This window comes from Carassius gibelio, chromosome A8 (assembly GCF_023724105.1).
Source record: "Carassius gibelio isolate Cgi1373 ecotype wild population from Czech Republic chromosome A8, carGib1.2-hapl.c, whole genome shotgun sequence".
Lineage (NCBI taxonomy): Eukaryota > Metazoa > Chordata > Actinopteri > Cypriniformes > Cyprinidae > Carassius > Carassius gibelio.
In genome coordinates, this window is record NC_068378.1 from 27,254,112 (window position 1) to 27,272,946 (window position 18,835).

The 18,835-nt window shown below is 34.5% G+C and overlaps 1 protein-coding gene across 2 annotated transcripts in view; it reads left to right on the plus strand.

Annotated features, from left to right (window-relative positions):
* LOC128019095 (ephrin-A5b-like) overlaps positions 1 to 16,938 on the plus strand; it is an 85,717-nt gene extending 68,779 nt beyond the window's left edge. The window contains exons 2-5 of one of the 2 annotated variants that reach the window (XM_052605097.1): positions 2,461 to 2,753; positions 12,669 to 12,734; positions 12,953 to 13,030; positions 15,937 to 16,938. In XM_052605097.1, coding sequence (XP_052461057.1) covers positions 2,461 to 2,753; positions 12,669 to 12,734; positions 12,953 to 13,030; positions 15,937 to 16,061 — 562 coding nt within the window. In that variant the 3' untranslated portion in view covers positions 16,062 to 16,938. The remainder of the gene's footprint in view (positions 1 to 2,460; positions 2,754 to 12,668; positions 12,735 to 12,952; positions 13,031 to 15,936) is intronic. The other variant, XM_052605098.1, reaches the window with a different exon arrangement.
* The last annotated feature ends 1,897 nt before the right edge of the window (positions 16,939 to 18,835 follow it).

Genomic DNA, 18,835 nt, shown 5'->3' on the forward strand with positions numbered 1-18,835 from the left:
ATTAAGAAATCTAATCTAACTAATATATATATATTATGTTTGCTATATTTAATGGTTTCATTTCCTTCTGAAAGCACATTTCCAGCAGAAACTTTTACTACGGTATATGTGTTTTCCATGGTATTTACATTGTGCTTTAAAACTAGAATACAATTAAGTTTAATGATATTTCAGCAGCAATAAAAGTTACTCCCCAAGCAAACAAAAATACGTTTTGCTAATTTTCCCATTAAGTTATGAACACACACACACACACACACACTCGGACTCGCACACACACACAAACACACACACATACACAAACACACACACGCTCTCGGACTCCGACTCGGACTCGTACACATACACACACACACACGCACTCGGACTCGCACACACACATACACACACACGGACTCGCACACACACACACACACGGACTCGCACACACACACACACAAACACGCACACGGACTCGCACACACACACACAAACACACACACACACACACAAACACACACACTTACATACACGTACACAAACACACACACACGCACTCGGACTCGCACACACACACACACACACGGACTCGCACACACACACACACGGACTCGCACACACACACACTTACATACACATACACACACATACACGCACTTGGACTCGCACACACACACACACACACACACACACAAACACACACACGGACTCGCACACACACACACACACACACACACACACAAACACACACACGGACTCACACACACAGACACACACACAAACACACACACATACACAAACACACAAACACACACACATGCACTCGGACTCCCACACACACACACACACACTCACATAGTGTAGATTGCAAATTATATTCTTGCATGCAGTATAAATAAGTACGTACTAAATTAATAGTAGAAGTAATAATATTCGTTGTATTATCATTATGTTTTATTATTATTATTATTATTATATAGTTTTTATTATTATTAATTGAAAAGAAGCCTATTTAGAGACTCTACAGCTAATGTTTATATCAAAGAGTAAATATGTTTTTTTTTTTTTTTAAATTCTAAGAATGTTTTGCTAATGTTTCCATGTTTTAAGTAAAAAAAAAAAAAAAAAAAAAAATATATATATATATATATATATATATATATAATTTTTTATTTTTATTTATTTTATTTTTTTTCAGAGTTATAAGGGCAAAGTTTCTATTTTAGTTATTTATTTTAGTTATATTTTAGTTTAGTTTAGTATTTTAACGCTTTGACTCTGCAGTGTTTGGGGAACCAAGTATGGACAGGTTATGCATTTCATCGGCGAGATGAGAGCAGATTCACATGCTAGCATTTGGACTTGTTAGTCTGTTTTGTGATTAATGAGCTCGTTTCTTGTGTTGCGTGTTGGAGCTGTTTCAAAACGCTTGGTATTTACTAGACAGAAGCAAACCAGCACTAACCTCAGAAATATGCATCGAATCTCGGCCGAGTGTTATTGTTGTTAACTAAAACTAAAACTATAATTTAGAAAAATAAATTACTTAATAAAATAAATTATGTGAAGTTAACAGAAATGAAAGAAAATTAATGTAAAAAATTAAAGTTATAAATAAATTAAGAAATCTAATCTAACTAATATATATATATTATGTTTGCTATATTTAATGTATATATAAAATATTAGTATTTTTTTCTTTATATTCTTTAAATGTTTATATATGTTAAAATTAAATGTTATAAAAAAAAATTATATATATATATATATATATATATATATATATATATATATATATATATATATAATATTTAAACTAGTTACCGAAGGCAGATTTTCTAATTTTCATTTTCAATTAATTTAACTTGAAATGGCTAAAACTTAAATGGTTACACTTTACTAATTACTAGTTAGTGTTACTAACTAACAACAAATATTTAAAAAATATATATATATATATATTTCAATTCTTTTAAAACTAAACTAAAATATACAAAATATAAAAATAGTCATATAAACTATAATAATAAATGAAGCTAACTAAATAAACTGAAACTGTAACACCTTACCATTAGTTAATGTTAGTTATATTTTAATAATCTATAAGTAAATATCAAAATATCAAAATTCACATTAACTAAGATTAATAAATAATTAAGAAATATTATATAAATAATATAATTAACTGTTGGAGACAAAAAAAAAATTATATTTATTTTTATTAAAAATTTAACTGAATAAAAACGATATAAATGTATTTAAAATAATAAACACGAAAAAAAAATTGAATTCAGGATATTAACAAAAACTGATATATTTATGTCAGTGATACTAAAATATCCCTGTCTCATCATCATCTCATATTTACTGGAAGGTCGTTTTAAGTTAAGAGAGCGTTCATTTCAAAGCATCACAGATTCCTCTTTCAGACGCATGACACACTCATGTTTTCTGATGCATCTGGCTCTCTGTGTCCTGCAGGTTTCACCGTGGAGACTATCACATCGACGTCTGTATAAACGACTACCTGGATGTCTACTGTCCGCACTATGAAGACTCGGTCCCTGAGGAGAGAGCGGAGCGTTATGTGCTCTACATGGTCAACTACGACGGCTACAGCACGTGTGACCACACGGCCAAGGGCTTCAAGCGCTGGGAGTGCAACCGGCCGCTCTCGCCCAACGGCCCGCTCAAGTTCTCCGAGAAGTTCCAGCTCTTCACGCCCTTCTCGCTGGGCTTCGAGTTCAGACCGGGCCGAGAGTATTACTACATCTGTGAGTACCACACCATCCAGACTGAAGACGATAGACTGATTTAAATCAGATGGCGAAGGGGTGTTTGTCTGGAAGTATTGTGTTGACCTGGGTTTTGTTGTGGAAAGTGCACATACAATTTCTATTGCAATTATGATTTCTGCTGCTGGTTAGATTTTATCGTCATAATCATGGTTAACCCTTGCATTACATTGTATTTCATCATTATGGTGTATCATTATAGTACTACAAAAATCACACTATAGTAATTATAATAATAATAATAATAATAATAATAATAAAAAGGATCTGTAAAAAAAAAAAAATATATATATATATATATATATTATCATTTACTATTTTACAATATTTTTTATAAAATGTAAATAAATATAAAATAATATTTAAATTATTTTAAATAAAATAAATAATACAATATATATATATGTGTGTGTGTGTGTGTGTGTGTGTTTAGATTTATGTTTTATTTTACTTTTTTATTTATTTTTTACACATGTTATAAACTGTTAATATACAGTAGAAACTGTCACAGATAAGTAAATACAAACGGTTAACCTTTCATATTCTGGGTATGATTGTTGTTATTCTCCAAAAATCACAAAAAAAAAAAATGAACAAACAAAAAAAAAAAAACTGGTGAAAACCGTAAACCTTTAGCATTAATTACAACAACAACAAAAAAAAAGATTTTTAAATGTGTATTAAAACTATTATTAAAAGTTTTAAAACAGTTATATATAAATAGATATGTATAAAGCACACACACACACACACACACACACACACACACACACACACACACACACACACACACATATATATATATCAGGGTTTCCGTTGTCCGGTAATTGCCGGACATTGGCCGGAAAAAAAATGAAATGTCCGACAAAATTAAATCTCTCCGGTCAAATTGTCCGAATAAAATTGCCTAATAATCCCGCCCCCCCTAACACAATCTGAATTTGAGAATAAGCCTAAAATGTATAAAGCAAAAATACACCGAACTTTGGCTATGATATGAAGGAACAGGCTCGTTTGAAAGTTATTAAACATTATTACATGGCTTGGTTGAATTCCAATGTGGAATGCGGTCTGTTATTTCTTGATATCAGACCGCTGCGAAGCACTAGCGGTGCCAGGATTTTGATTGTAGGTGGGCCTCCAGAAAACTGGATGGGCCAGTTAAAATAAGCCAAATAAATAAATAAAAACGGGTTCCCCTTTCATCTCCGTTTCAGCGCTTTTCTGGGCACTGAGGACAGCGACTCAGTAGCCTACCTGAATTTAATGTGTAATTAGCATAGGTAAAAAAAAAAATTCGTTTTAAATTGTTAAAAAGACATTTCAAGATATATTTCATGTCTGTGAGGCCTACGCTGAGTTTCGTTAAATTAGGATGAGATGCACTCCAGTTCACTAGCAATGTAGCAATAGTAGACCTAGAATCTCTATTTGTACAAATTGCTGCACATTCATTTCATTCTGAATTTTGCACACATAAGTTGAAAGGCATTTGTTTGTGCATGCATGTAAAACATATCTGCAACTTTTATCAAGTTCACTGATAATTATGCGTGCATTTATTAATTATTATCTTAATCTATAATGAAACAAGGACGAAACATATGCTTTGTTTGTTTAGAATGGAATGGATCGCAAATAGATCCGAATGAAGAAATGAACCATAGTAGAAAATGTTGTTTTTTTTCCCGTCTATTTGAAAGTTAGGCTAATAAACATGTTGCGTTCGGCGGCCTGATTATGTCATTTTTTACGTTACATAGCCTGCCTCCAGTTTTCCTCACCTTGACTAATTAAGAGGCGATACTTGACCGGCATATCATCAAAATGTCCGGAAAAGGAAACCTCTGCCAGTCACTTTGACCGGCACCATTTTTTTCTAGCGGAAACTCTGATATATATATATATATATATATATATATATATATATATATATATATATATATATATATATATATATATATATATATATATGCAAATTTTTTATATTATATTATTTATTTTAAATGTATTTCTATTTTTTACATAAGTGGATAAGAAAGCATGGATAATATTTGGGCTTTGTCATGAGGATGAGGTGGAGAGTTTGGTTTACTCAAGCTTGCATTACGAGCTTTAAACATGACATCATACTCTAGAGATTCATTATGAGGTCAAATATTCACCACCTGTTCATACTGTACCTGTTCATGTAACCTCTCACCTTTCTGATGGCGTTTTATGAGTTTAGGGCTGCAGGTTGTTTCGTCCCAGTCCTAATAAAAGTTTATTTCCCTCACTGTATGTCCGTGACAAAGCCATTTGGACGTAATTCTCAACCGCATGAAGTCTATAAGAAAATGCAATATTTTCTCTCATTGGTTTTCGCGGCTGTAAATCTTGAGATTCACTGTCAAGGACGAATCCAGGGAGGGCAGAAATCAATACGAATCAATATTCTTTGGAAAGAAAATGCAATTTGAGGGTTTCGCTGAAGGACACCCGTCGACAAGGTGAGATGAAAATACAGGCAAACCTCATTAGTTTTCGCGGGAACCTTCATATGGTTACACAGAGAGCCGTTATTATGTGCTTGACTCGAGGACGGGGAAAATCATCCAGCATATCGCTTTTCTCCCGAGTCCCATCATCCTCGCTCACATCTGTGAAATACGTTCGCCCTCTCTGAATGATTGTCTTTATTCAGCTCCTGCCAGAGAGATCTTGGCAGCTTCTGTCTCTGTGGCGAACATCATAATTAATATACATCACGACAATCACGTCGGACGTAATTCCAAACAGAAAGTCAGAGTGAAGTCCCACTTTTAGCTGCCATATTTCACAGTGACTCGCCTCGCACGCGCTGGAAGAGATCTCAGTGTCATTAATATCACAGTTAAAGACAATATTTAAGCAAATGTTCGGTTAAAACCAGCTACATCTCGACTATAGTGAAAACTGTCAAACTCTTTTTTTAATAGTGTTTTATATCATGCTGACGTCCGCATCACTGCGCATTTCTTAATTGTGTTACGCTTGTATTCACCGTATGTTTAATTGGTAATATCAGCTGACGGTGACCTTGACCTTTAGGGTCAGAGACTAAAACACCTAGTGGTTGGACGGCGTAACTACATCATCTCACTGCGAGACGCATCTTTCTCCATTGACAGACATTCAACAATTATAAGTAAGCAAAATAGAAGTATTATACTCATTAGATTTGTAAATTATTTTTTTATTTTATTTGCTAATTTTTATTTTAATATTTGTATTATATTATTTATTATTTTATACTTGTTTTATTTTTATTCTATTATCTCATTAATTTTTTATTTATATTTATTTTATTTTGTTTTATTTTATGTTTTTTATTTTATTTTATTTTGTTTCTTTATTTTATTTTATTTTATTATTTTGTATTTGATTTTTTATATTTTGTACATTTTTATTTTAATATTTGTATTATATTATTTATTATTTCATACTTGTTTTATTTTTATTCTATTATCTCATTAATTTATTATTTTATATTTATATTTATTTTATTTTGTTTTATTTTAGGTTTTTTATTTTATTTTATTTTATTTTATTGAAGCTCAGTCCTCAATTTTTTTTTGGATGACTTTTTAAAACCAGTAATAATAATTTATATTTATATAATGCCACTCTAAAGCAGATTTCTGCAGAAAAAGGGGGCAAATGATCAGCAAATGCAGGAAAATATACAGTATACAAAAATACGATAGCAAAATAAGTCGGTCACATATATGATTTTATATATTTATTATTAATGTAAATTCATTAATTATATCATTTATTTAGATTGTTCTTCCTACATAGTAATAAACAGGATAATAACAGTGTTAATCTTGCAAAATCCATTAATTGTGAAATGGCTTTTCATCTATAAAGCATTGTCGTTATTCAGCTCAATTAAGTTCAATGTTGATTCAGTTCAGTTCAATAACAGTGTCAAGTTCATCAGTCTTGAAGATTGTTGACTCTGTATTATTCAAATCAAGAGAAATTAATGCTAAATTCTGTATATGTTATGCAATAACGAAAGGTATGAAAACTAGTTCAATCTAATTCAGTTTTACCCAGTATTTATGTTTGCAATCTGTTTTTAGTGTTGATCACAGTTTAGCGACTCTTGAATGTCTGTTTTCATGGATTGCTGTTTTTCCCATGAGCTCTTTAGAATACAGAAGATCATTATTATGATGTGAGTACTGTCACTTTCAGATGGTGCTTATCAGTGACATTTCTCTGAATCAGTGTTTGAAGAGATGTTTTCGCTCGCTCTGATTGACTGACGTTATCGCACGAGACTGTCACGTCTCTCTCTAATAGCATCAGCTGAATAAAGGTCTGCTCTTTCCTGATTTATGCACTGCTGTTGAAAATGGAGAATGCACGAAGCTGTTTGGTGATGTTCACATCTGCAGCCTCATGAGCTGAGTACAGTATGAGCTGAGGTCAAAGGTCAGGACACAGGGCTGACCCCCCACCTCGAAATGCTTGAGATGGCATCTTTTTCTAATATTGTGAATTTAAAGATGGATTTTAATCTCTCATGGTCTCCAAATCCAATATTACTGGAGGGAGGCAGTGGATAAGGGGAGATTGAATCCCATTTTTTGTGGAATTGGAAAATCTGGATGTGCTTTGGAGTCTCAGGAACGGCGCGGGCGGTTTATGACCTCACGGTTGCTTATTAAATCATGGTTTACCCTCTCTGGCCGCTGTCTAGCGACTGCTGCAGGTCTGACCGAAGCTGTAAGAGATGATGTCGCTATCAAGGTTATTGCCATTCAGAATCACATCGGGAAAATTCCTGAATTTGAATAAGAACGGTCAACAGGACGAACATTTTCAACTAAAGTGAAACAACTGAAATAAATTCAACAAACTGTGCTAAGTGCAAGTTTAATGTAATAAAAAAACAAAAAAAAAACTTATTTTCCAGACTATAAATCGCACCTAAGTATAAGTCGCATCAGTCCAAAAATACTTCATGATGTGGAAAAAACTATGTCGCATTTATTTAGAACGAAGAGAAAACATTACCGTCTCCAGCCACGAGAGGGCGCTCTATGCTGCTCAGTTCTCCTGTAGTCTACACTGAAGACATAGAGCGCCCTCTCGCGGCTGGAGACGGTAATGTTTTTTCTTGGTTCTAAATAAATGCGACAGTTTTTTCCACATCATGAAGTATTTTTGGACTGATGCGACTTATACTTAGGTGCGATTTATAGTCTGAAAAATACGGTAAGTTAATTTATTATAATAAAATATATATTGGTATTAGTGTTGTCACCGATACCGGTGAAAATCCACGGTTCTCTGTACCAATTTCGGTACCAAAGCAAAACACAAAAATATGCTAATAAAAAAAAAAACAAACACACAAAAAAAACAATGCCATTCTTTATATTTATTTACAATTGTGTTTAAAGTTTTTCTACTAGTAATATAATTATAAAAAACAGTAAACAATTTTCTCCCAAATTTAATTTGTCTTTTAATTAATGAAATTTTAAAAAACTTTTATTTTTTTGGTAAATAAAGGGGATTTGCTATTAAAATTAAAACATGGAAGAAATATTGTGTGATTAATTTTTCATTTTTATTCATTTTTTCAACAGTAGAAGCAGTAACACATACATTCTACTAAACAATAGTAATATTTCTAGCACAACGCCTTTATGTAAAAATGAACTTTTATTTTGATGGGCTACTTTTATTTTGACACTGGTTTTACTCAAACGAAACTGTAAAATGCTTGTGAAGTGACTCAGAACAGTTCTGGTGATGTTGTTGATGTATTTATGTCCTCATTGAGACGTGCTTTAGTCTATGTAGTAAACAAACCATTAATTCATTCACACAGAGACGCGCAGAACACGCAGGATTCAGATTTAACATTTACAGATACTGGTCCATATGGAGATTTGATTTGATTAATTTATGCTAACTTTGACAAATTCGGTGACTGTCCATATTAAAATGTAAGTTTACCAACCGGTTTTTAAAGAAACCTGCTACCGTCACATTTTCATTTTTTTATTACCGACTTGGTACCGAAGTACCACTAATTGGTATATAGACTTAATATTTTACAATATTACTTTTTTTTCTTGTAATTTTGATCTGAAAATTCTGGGCTGGATACACAGAAAATGCTTTGTAATAATTATTTATTATTTAATTAAATAATATAAAGTAATTTTGTAAGACTTTTTTTATATGTAACTTAATAACTTTAATGATTCTGAATTTAAAAAACAATACATAAAAAAAATAAATAAATAACCAGACTGTTATTGAAAGTAACACAATAAAATTGGACAGAAAATGCTGGACTGGGGTGTGGTACTGGACTCTAACCCACATAATATGTTCGTTTGGAAACACGAAAATGTACCTATGTTCCGCACACAAAATATTGCATTCGGTCATTCGGTACACACGTGCACCGTAGCGAAAGCCCAGTACCGAAACGGTCCGGTACGAATACACGTACCGTTACACCCCTAATATATATATATATATATATATATATATATATATATATATATATATATATATATATATATATAATGTGTATTTTTTATGTTTTTAATGTTATTTTAAATTAATAATAAATTATTGTGCAATTCTATTAATTCCTCTTCCTTTCATTCAAATTCTGCTTGTTGTGGCCAGTTCCATTTAAACTCACACAGAGGAAACCCATTCATGTCATGGTAACAATGAGCCATTTGCATGAGCGCAGTGATGGAGATCAGTTTAATGACAGACAAGCTGAGTTTATTATATTTCTGTGCATGAGCTGTAGACGCAGCCAGCACATGCATCACGTTCATGAAGACTCCTGGCGTTTCATCGCCTCTCCTGCGGCGTGAAGGAGCACGGCAGACATTATCATGCCTCTGATGAATGGAACCTTCTCCTTCTCTTTGTTTTGTTTCGTTTGATTCCCTTCTGCATCCTCTTGGTCACAACACTTCCCGACGTCCCGCTGTTTTCCTCTTCTGTGTGTGTGACTGTAACATTCGGTGGCACACGGCCTGGACCTGCACGCCTGCCAGACAGCATCTTACACTTACTGAGAGACACTGCGGATCGTCACACACACACACACACACACACACACACGCCAGGGTGTTGCTATGCAGTTTCTGCATGAAAGTATGTATGGCCTGTATGAAGTGGAATGTGTAGATGAACATTAACTGGTGTAATCAGTAAATAACATGTTTATAGTGAGACTCTACACTGCCTGTGTTCATTTATAATGTTTGTTTCATTGCCCTCTTTTTCCACTGATGGCCATCAAAAAAAATTTTTGCAACATGTTTATTGCTAATATTTCATATGATAGAGCATTGTGCATAAAATTGTGCATTCGTGTAATTGTCATAATGATGAAAGTCTCTGGTGTCTTGTAGAAATTAAAAGCACATTAAATCGCAATGGGTTCCCGAGCAGATAACAGAGAGGAAATGAGAACATCTTTAAACACTGCATTGCATTGCACAACACAAACAAAACCCAGTCTGCATTTGTGATTGGAGAAATGCAAAACAACAAGAGCTACTGCTCAAAACTCGCGTTTGAATCGTCCGTGGCAAATCCTTTATATATAAAAAAACGTACTTACAGGCTGTAAGTCAGAAACAGCAGGCATTGAAGTCTGCTGAAGGAGTCATGCATCCTCATGTCTCAGTGATATTCTGCTGTCTAGATAGGTTTTGGGTCCGTCTTTGTCTTTGTAATGGTCTTTTTGGTAACATATGTGATAGAAAATATGTATTTATGTTTTCATCTCATGCACACACTTTCTGTTTCATTTGCATGTAGATGAAGAGAGACAGCGGAGAGGCAGATGAGGGCTGTGAGAAATGCTCTTCATCTCTGCCGATGCTGTTAGTCGAGGCTCTTTATGGATGAGGACAAATTGAGAAAGCTCTGCCTCTGGCTACGGCGCAAACGCTGAATATTTAATAGCTCTGCATTCGTTGCATGTAGTCTTTGTCAAATGAAATAAATGCTGGTTAGTAAACTTGCCCAAAGGGTGGGCCGACTCTGACAGGAGCAAACGCTTGCCAGATTTCCAATCGCAAAATGTGTTTGATTATTTAGCGTCTCGCAGACGAGTTCCTGGAGATGTGCCCACTTGGAAAACTTGTTTCTGTCTACGACTTACATTGTTCTGGTAGCTAGAGCGTTTTGGGCCATTACAAATGTCTAATTTTTGAAAGAACTCTCACATGCTTATCAAGGCTCAATTCATTTGTTAAAAAATAACAATATTTAGCATTTAAAGGCATGAGACAGTGAGACATCAGTACTGATGCAATTTTGATACACGGAAATCAAAACTGACCCTCTTTGCTTTAATGATGTTGTTATTGTGGGTGTTTCTGAAATCAGTTCCTCGTTGGATTAAACCAAGTCCTGGCCTTACATTTATTCTCCATCTGTTTCGATCAGAAATGCATCACATTATGGAGGTAAACTCTTTGAGATTGTTGACTTCGAAGTGTTAAACGACTGTAATGTAGGAACTACACATCCTACACACACCAAAGATCACAGAATAAAATCCCATGTTGAGAGTAATTAGCCTTAATTAGTCCAACCGTTGAACTTGCACTGCGCTGTCCGTCTTAATAAAGCTCACAGAATAACCTCAGATGAACACCGAATTCACAAGAGATTTCTCTTTCACGGCTTAAGAAACTTCACATTTATGTCTCATGGTAAGAGGTCTGATTTGTTGCCATTTGTCCTAAAACTGCTATGAGGAAGACATTAATTAGTCAAATGTTGACAGATGCATAGCTCAGGTCATCTGGTCTTGGGAGAATTTGAGGTGTTTGGGATCTTTGCAATTTCTTTGAGACGCTGTTGAAATCTCTCTCTCTCTCTCTCTCTCTCTCTCTCTCTCTCTCTCTCTCTCTGTGGAATGAAAAACACTTTTTTATTTCACGGAAAAATATGTTTTCTTGCAAAACTTTTGTGTTCCATGGAGAAATCATTCACTTGCAAGATGTTTCTCAGAGAAAAGGTTTGCTTTTAAAACATTTGTGTTCACTTGCGATTTTTTTTTTTTTGCATTCTCAGAGAAAATGAGTTTTTGCTATGCAAAAGTTTATATTCTCTGTTTTATTTTATTTTTTGTTGCATGAAATAATTTTGCATTCTCAGAGAAAACAGTTTTTCGCTTGCAAATTTTTTTGTTTACTTGCAAAATGTTTGCATTCATGCGCCGAACTTGCATTCCACAGAAAAACAATTTTTTTTTGCATTCCCTGAGAAACTCTTCACATGCAAAAAGTCTGCGTTTTCCGAGGAACTTTGTATTCACTTGCAAAACCTTTGCGTTCCCCTGTGGGGCTTTTTTGAATCCTTCAGTCAGATCTCCATTTAATTCTGCTTCTGTCTCTGAAAAACAATCGAAATACTGAAGGGATCTTTGTGCAATTCCTCTTTCCTACTGGACCATAACTGTAGCATTCAAGAAACACTTTCCTAAAAATAAACTTGAGATGAAGTCACCCTATAATTACAGCTGTGATTATCCTCTTTTGAATTCAGTCGGGTATATTCGTGCTCAAAATTTGAGGCCCAAATCGGCTGATAAACCAGCAGACTGCTATTGACAGAAAACCAGAAATGACAGTGTGATGTTCCTTTCTTCACCCCGCAGGGAAGTGTGTGTGTGTGTGTGTGTGTGCACACCCTTTAGATTCCACAGGAAAGGAGTAATTTCCTTTTTCAGACCGCAAAATACACCCGCAAGCCACAGCATTATAAGATAGTGTGTGTGTAGTGTGAAACTAAGACCATATCTTTCTCAGGTGTGTGTGTACTCACCTTTCTCATCTCTTCTGTGTTTTACAGCATCCATGATCACAGAAACCGGGAGAAGGTCGTGTCTCAAGCTGAAAGTCTTCGTGAGACCACCGAGTAAGTGTAACTTATTACAAACCACACACGTATGATTCTGTCGTAGGCATCCGTTTACAGAAACTCCCATGCTTTTCAATGCAACACAGTTTAATGGACATTAACGGCAGGTGACTGCTTCTATGTGCTTTCCTCTGATTGGCAGGTGGGTCGGGCTGCTGAATTACCACTAACACGATTGGCTTACGGTATCTTTTTCATTCCTTCTGTTTTTGTAGATGGCTGCGAGAAAACCATAGGCGTTCATGACCGCGTTTTTGTCGATGACAAAGTAGAAAATGCATTAGAACCAAGAGGTCAGTATGGCTTGACATCACCTTCGCTCTGTTCAGTCTGTGTGCTTTACTTCCTCTAATCACTCTGTGCATGTGTACCTTGATTTGAGTTTCGCCTGCGGCTTCTCCAACACTTCACTTTATTTATGCATGAGGTACACAGCGTATTAATAATGCATTCTCTTGTAATAGCTGAGGGTCAACATATCCATCCTGTGCTAAAGCAATTAAGCAACCAGAAATTTGCCATGTGACCTTTCAGCGAGCCAAAGCTTCAGTCAGTCAGTGTCGATTGTGGATTCCAGCTGAAATGCATGGATTATATTTACACACTATATCAATATGTGCTTGCACATCGACTGCTGGAAGAGTTAAGATCCAAAGCTTGGCCGTGCACGATGGTTTTCTGCCAAATTAGCAGTGTCACATGGGTCGATGCCAAGCTTGTTTTGGCTTCTCCCTGATGAAACCCATTACATCCGAGCACATGACACTCACTAACATATGCACGACTCTCGACTCTCGGCTCGTAATGTTTATTGCCGTTTCTGTCACGCTAGGCTAGCTTTGACTTTCATGGTGTCATGATCAAACATTGGAGCGGCATTCAAATTCAAGACGTCCTGAAGTAGACCAAGGGAGAAGTCAAACTGTAAATTGGTGTAAAGCCCACGAAATGACCTTCTGACCGTGACCAAACACAGACTGCTTTGGTTTAATGTGGTGATTAATGGCGAATCCATCCACAAGCCTAGTGCCTATAAGTCCAGTAATAAAAATGCGGAGATTTGGCAAAATTTGTATAAAATGAAATTGTGTAATAAAATCGCTATATGGACTATCGTGTTAAAGCGCAAAAAGACTGTGAGTCTGAGTTTTCACTACAACCCACCGAAATTACGAAAGAAGAAATTATGAAAGAAACATATTGTACAATAAATTGTGTGTTTCAAATAGTTAGAATTAATGATAGTTTATTAAAGCATTATTTTTTTAAGGAATATCTTTTATTTTATATAAAAAAAACATTAATTGCAAAAATTTCATTGAATGCATTTTAACATATTAATTTGTTTAAATTGTATGCATTAATTATAATACGATCGCTTTTGATCAAATATTTGTATTAAATCTTATAACAGAGCAATTAAGAACAGAAAACAATATTCTTGAAAAAATTTACATTTAATTATTTATATTTATTTTTTACCATTTTAATAAATTATAAATTTTTTATAAAATAATATTAAATAAAATTAAATTAATAAAAAAACAAAAAAATAAAGGATTTGTTCAAATTTAATTATTTACATTTTCAATTGTTTTTAAAGATTAATTAAATTTCTAAAGTTTTATAATTTGATTTAAATGCCATAATATTAACCTTTTTGTGATAAATTTGTATTAAAATTTTAAGTATGAAATAAATCATAAGAATGAAACTAAATCATACAGATTAAATCAGAATAATTGAAAAAAACAACTGAATTTCTGGAGAAAAAAAATCTACATTAAATTATTCTTACAATTTTAATCAATTATTCAAGTTTTATGAATGCAATTGGTTAGACATGCTCTTTGATTATATATAGACATTATAAAAACTAATTGCAACAATGTCAGCTAACTCTCGTTAGAGTATTAGTAGACTTCCAGGTTGGATTTATGGAAGTTGACAAGTGAGCTATCAAAATCGTGTTAACGTCACAGGCTCAGTTCGGTGAGCAGACAGCGGGCGATCAGTGCTGAAAAGCTGTTAAAAGCACACGCTTATATCAATTAACACTGCAGATAGTGTCAGTGTAGTTGAGCACAGTATTGTTTTCTCATGCATCTTCACCTTGCCAACACACACCCACCCAGGCCTGAGTTCCTGGCATGATGGAGGCATTGATTTATTAGTCCAGATCCCCACTGAGAGGCTGGAGGTGTCTGTCTGCCTGTCTGAACGAGCCAAAAACTGCACTGTCCTCCCAACCCAACCATATTTATCTGTCTCTTTTAGCAACACACCTGTCCGTTTCTCCCGCTGAGAGACACTGTGCTTTCCAAAGCCATATCACGCTCACTGATGATAACCGCAGTCTGTGTGTGTCTGCATCAGCAAACCAGCAGAAATGCATTGAGATTCTGACAACAGGAGTCAGGCTTTATTACAGTTTAGACTGCAAACGGATTTATTTTTATGTTTTTGTTGAAGTTTTACTAATTTTATCACGTTTCTGTCATTTTTATTTCAGCTTGAGTTGTTTTAGTACAGTTTCTGAACAGTGAGATTTTTAATGTTTCTGAAAGAAGTCTTTCTCTGCTCACCAAGCCTGCAGTTGTTTGATCATAAATACTGTAACAATCAGTAAAATTGTGAAATATTTTTACTATTTAACATAGCTTTCTTTCTGTGTGAATATATTATAAAATATAATTTATTTCTGTGACGCACAGCTGTATTTTCTGTATTGGAGGAATGATGCTGAAAATACAGCGGAGCATCACAGAAATAAATTACACTTAAATACAGATTTACTCAGAAAACAGTCATTTGAAATAGTAAAAATATTTTACAATATTACAGCTTCTGCTGTATTTTGGATATAAATGCAGGCTTGGTGAGCAGAAAAAACATACAAAATTTTACTGTTCAAAAACAAGTTACTATTTTAAGTTTATTTGAACTAATGGTTTTTAATAAAAAAAAATAGTGAATGAAAATTTTTACTGCACTGATCCTTTTAACATGTAGTTCTTTTACATTTTTAAAATTAAACTATTAAAATGCATAGCATATTAATAAAAAAGTTATGTCATTTAAAGTTGGAAATCACTAATATATATATATATATATATATATATATATATATATATATATATATATTCTGCATTGAACTGTACAGAAGTTGATCACATTTCTTCGGTCTCCTCATTTCCAGACGACACCAGTCACGAGGCCGAACCGTCTCGGAGCGACGTGTCGACTTCAGGCCTGCGACACCAAACGTCTCGCCCCCTGCTGGCCCTGCTGCTGCTCTGCATCTCTGTCTTCTTCACCTTATAGCCCCTCGAGCGGACCTCGGGAAATTGGGGAGGGCTTGAGATCCCACAGGAACACTCCTGCTGCGTTTTTGTTTTGTTTTCCAATATTTAAGTGGTCCTTCGCCGCCTTCGAGTAAGAAGAGTCAATCATCTGCACAAAGAAGGAATGCGGATCGCCTGTTTAACCAACCGACCAATCAACTGCGGCGGCAGGTCGCTGCGGATTGGCTGCTGGGAGGAAGGGGGCGGAGTTTTGTGTGTAATTTGAGCATGTGTTAAGACACGCCGGAGGCCCTGTGAGAACTGAACGATTTTAATTGGGTGTCACATAAACATCAAGTCGAGTTATAAACCCGATATAAATTATACACACACACACACACACACACACACACAAAGACTATTGCCTTTCGTCCTTCGTCTGCCTTCTCCCAACAAATTGCAGAATTTATCCGAAGAAACGGTTTTGCCGCAGGATGTTTCCCAATCGAAGGTTGGTTTGTCTGAACCTGGGTTTGATTCTCTTCTGCGATTCGAGGGATCTCTCTTAGTAGACCACACCACTAAAAACAATGATTTTGTATTTTGTAAGATGAACACAACGGCAACATAAATATCTATATTTTTCCTATGACCTTTTATCAATTGATACGAGATATCAACATTAACGGATCATGGAAATTCTTTTCTTGTCATAACTGTGTGTCCGAATCTCTTTTAGGAACCAAACATGGAACGGGACTCCGCATGATGTTTTCCCTTCTACATGGGTGAGAGTAAAGTACATGTTTGTTTGACTAGGCCTTATACTGTACACTATACTGATATATCTCCTGGAAGTGCTGCGAATTCAGCGTTTCCATCGGGGAAATAAAGTCTAGCTTCATTTCTTGATTTTATTAATGCATCTGTTTGTTCTGTACAGTAGCTGTTAGTTGGTGCAGTTCTGATTTGTTTGATGCGACATGCGCAAAACATTAGAAAATGGGCATTTTTCTCCTCACTAAAGCCTTATATATGATGGAGGAACCGATGGGTGAATCTCACCAAACCTGACTCGTGTTTCAAACAACGTGCACAAACAATATGAAGCCTATTTTAGGACAGTAATGTTGCATAATAAAACACAATGGTTTTCTTTTTTGATATACTTAAAAATATAATTTATTCCTTTGATGCACAGCTGAATTTTTAGCATTAGTCTTCAGTGTCACATGATCTTCAGAAATCATAATAATATGATGATTTATTTTTAATGTTTTCAGGATTATTTGATGAATAAAGTTAAATGAACAGCATTTATTTAAAATATAATTTTCTAAAAATATTTGTTTTTATAAAAAAAAAAAAATCAATTAAATTATTTAGTGTTAAATAATTAATTTATTTAAAACAAACAAATAAATTACTGACCCCAAACTTTTCAGAAGTATTATATATTGTTACAAAATATTTATATTTGAATAAATGCTGTTCTTTTTTATTATTATTCATCAAAGAATCCTTAAAAAAGTATCACAGTTTCTCAAAAAATATTAAGCAACAAAACTGTTTCCGACACTGATAATAAATCATCATATTTTCATGATTTCTGAAGATCATGTGACACTGAAGACTGGAGGAATGATGCTGAAAATACAGCGGAGCATCACAGAAATACATTACACTTTAACACAGATTCACACAGAAAACTGATGTTTTAAATTGCAATAATATTTCACAGTATTACTGTTTTTTTTTCTTTTTCTGTATTTTTGATCAAATAAATGCAGCCTTGATGAACAGAAGAGACTTCGTTAAAAACATTACATATCTTACTGATCCCAAACTTCTGAATGTTAGCTGTTATGTTGAAATGAACATTATCTGAGATTCATGAATGCTGTAGAAGTTTTGCTACATTTACATTCTTCATTTAGCAGATGCGTTTATCCAGATCCACTTATATATAAAAGGAACACGAGTTAACGTTAATAAATGCAACTTCATTGAGAACAAAACTCTAAAGTGAACTAGATTCAGTTTTGTGCAGTGAAACGTGATCTGGATTTGTGTTTGTGAGATTCACCCAAACTGTAGTCACTCTTTGAGTTTAAGAGGACGAGACGAGCTCACATTGAGAGAAATCTGAGCTGTTAAAGCAGATGATGAACGGACTTTCAAACAGTCGCTAATTGGAAAATGGTTTCTGCCTTTGTGACTCTCCCAAGCCTGTTAGCTTCCGCTAGTCCTGTTTGTTTTTATTAGCGAAGCGATCTCATCAGGACTCGAGGAAACACACCATATGTGCTCCGTTTCGTGGTTTTACACTAGAAACCATGAGAGAGACGTTCTGAGAAAATCAAATCAGCTTCAGTAGTATTTGTACTTCATTAATACCACGCTTTGTACACACTTTGAACTGGGAAACAGAATCAGCTTGTTAAATGGATACTGTGTATCCCGAAGTAGTCACACATATAACATTATAGTGTTTTTTTTTAACCTTTCTGGAGGACATAAATCATTAATTATTATTCAACATCACTGTTATTTGTTATTATGGATACCGCATTAAATGTTATGCGCAAAATGTGTTGTACATAATGTTTGATATTAAGGTATTAATTCGATTCACATGTCTTTTCTAAAAAAAACAAACAAACATAGTAATAAAAATATGAGTGCATTTGGACGTTGGGAAGTTTGCGTTCGACGGACGCAGCCAATCAGAGGCCACCGTCGAACTGCGACGTCTGAATCCCTGAGCCAATAGGAACGCTTCATCTGTTTTTAAATCTCCTGCCAACGTTTTTC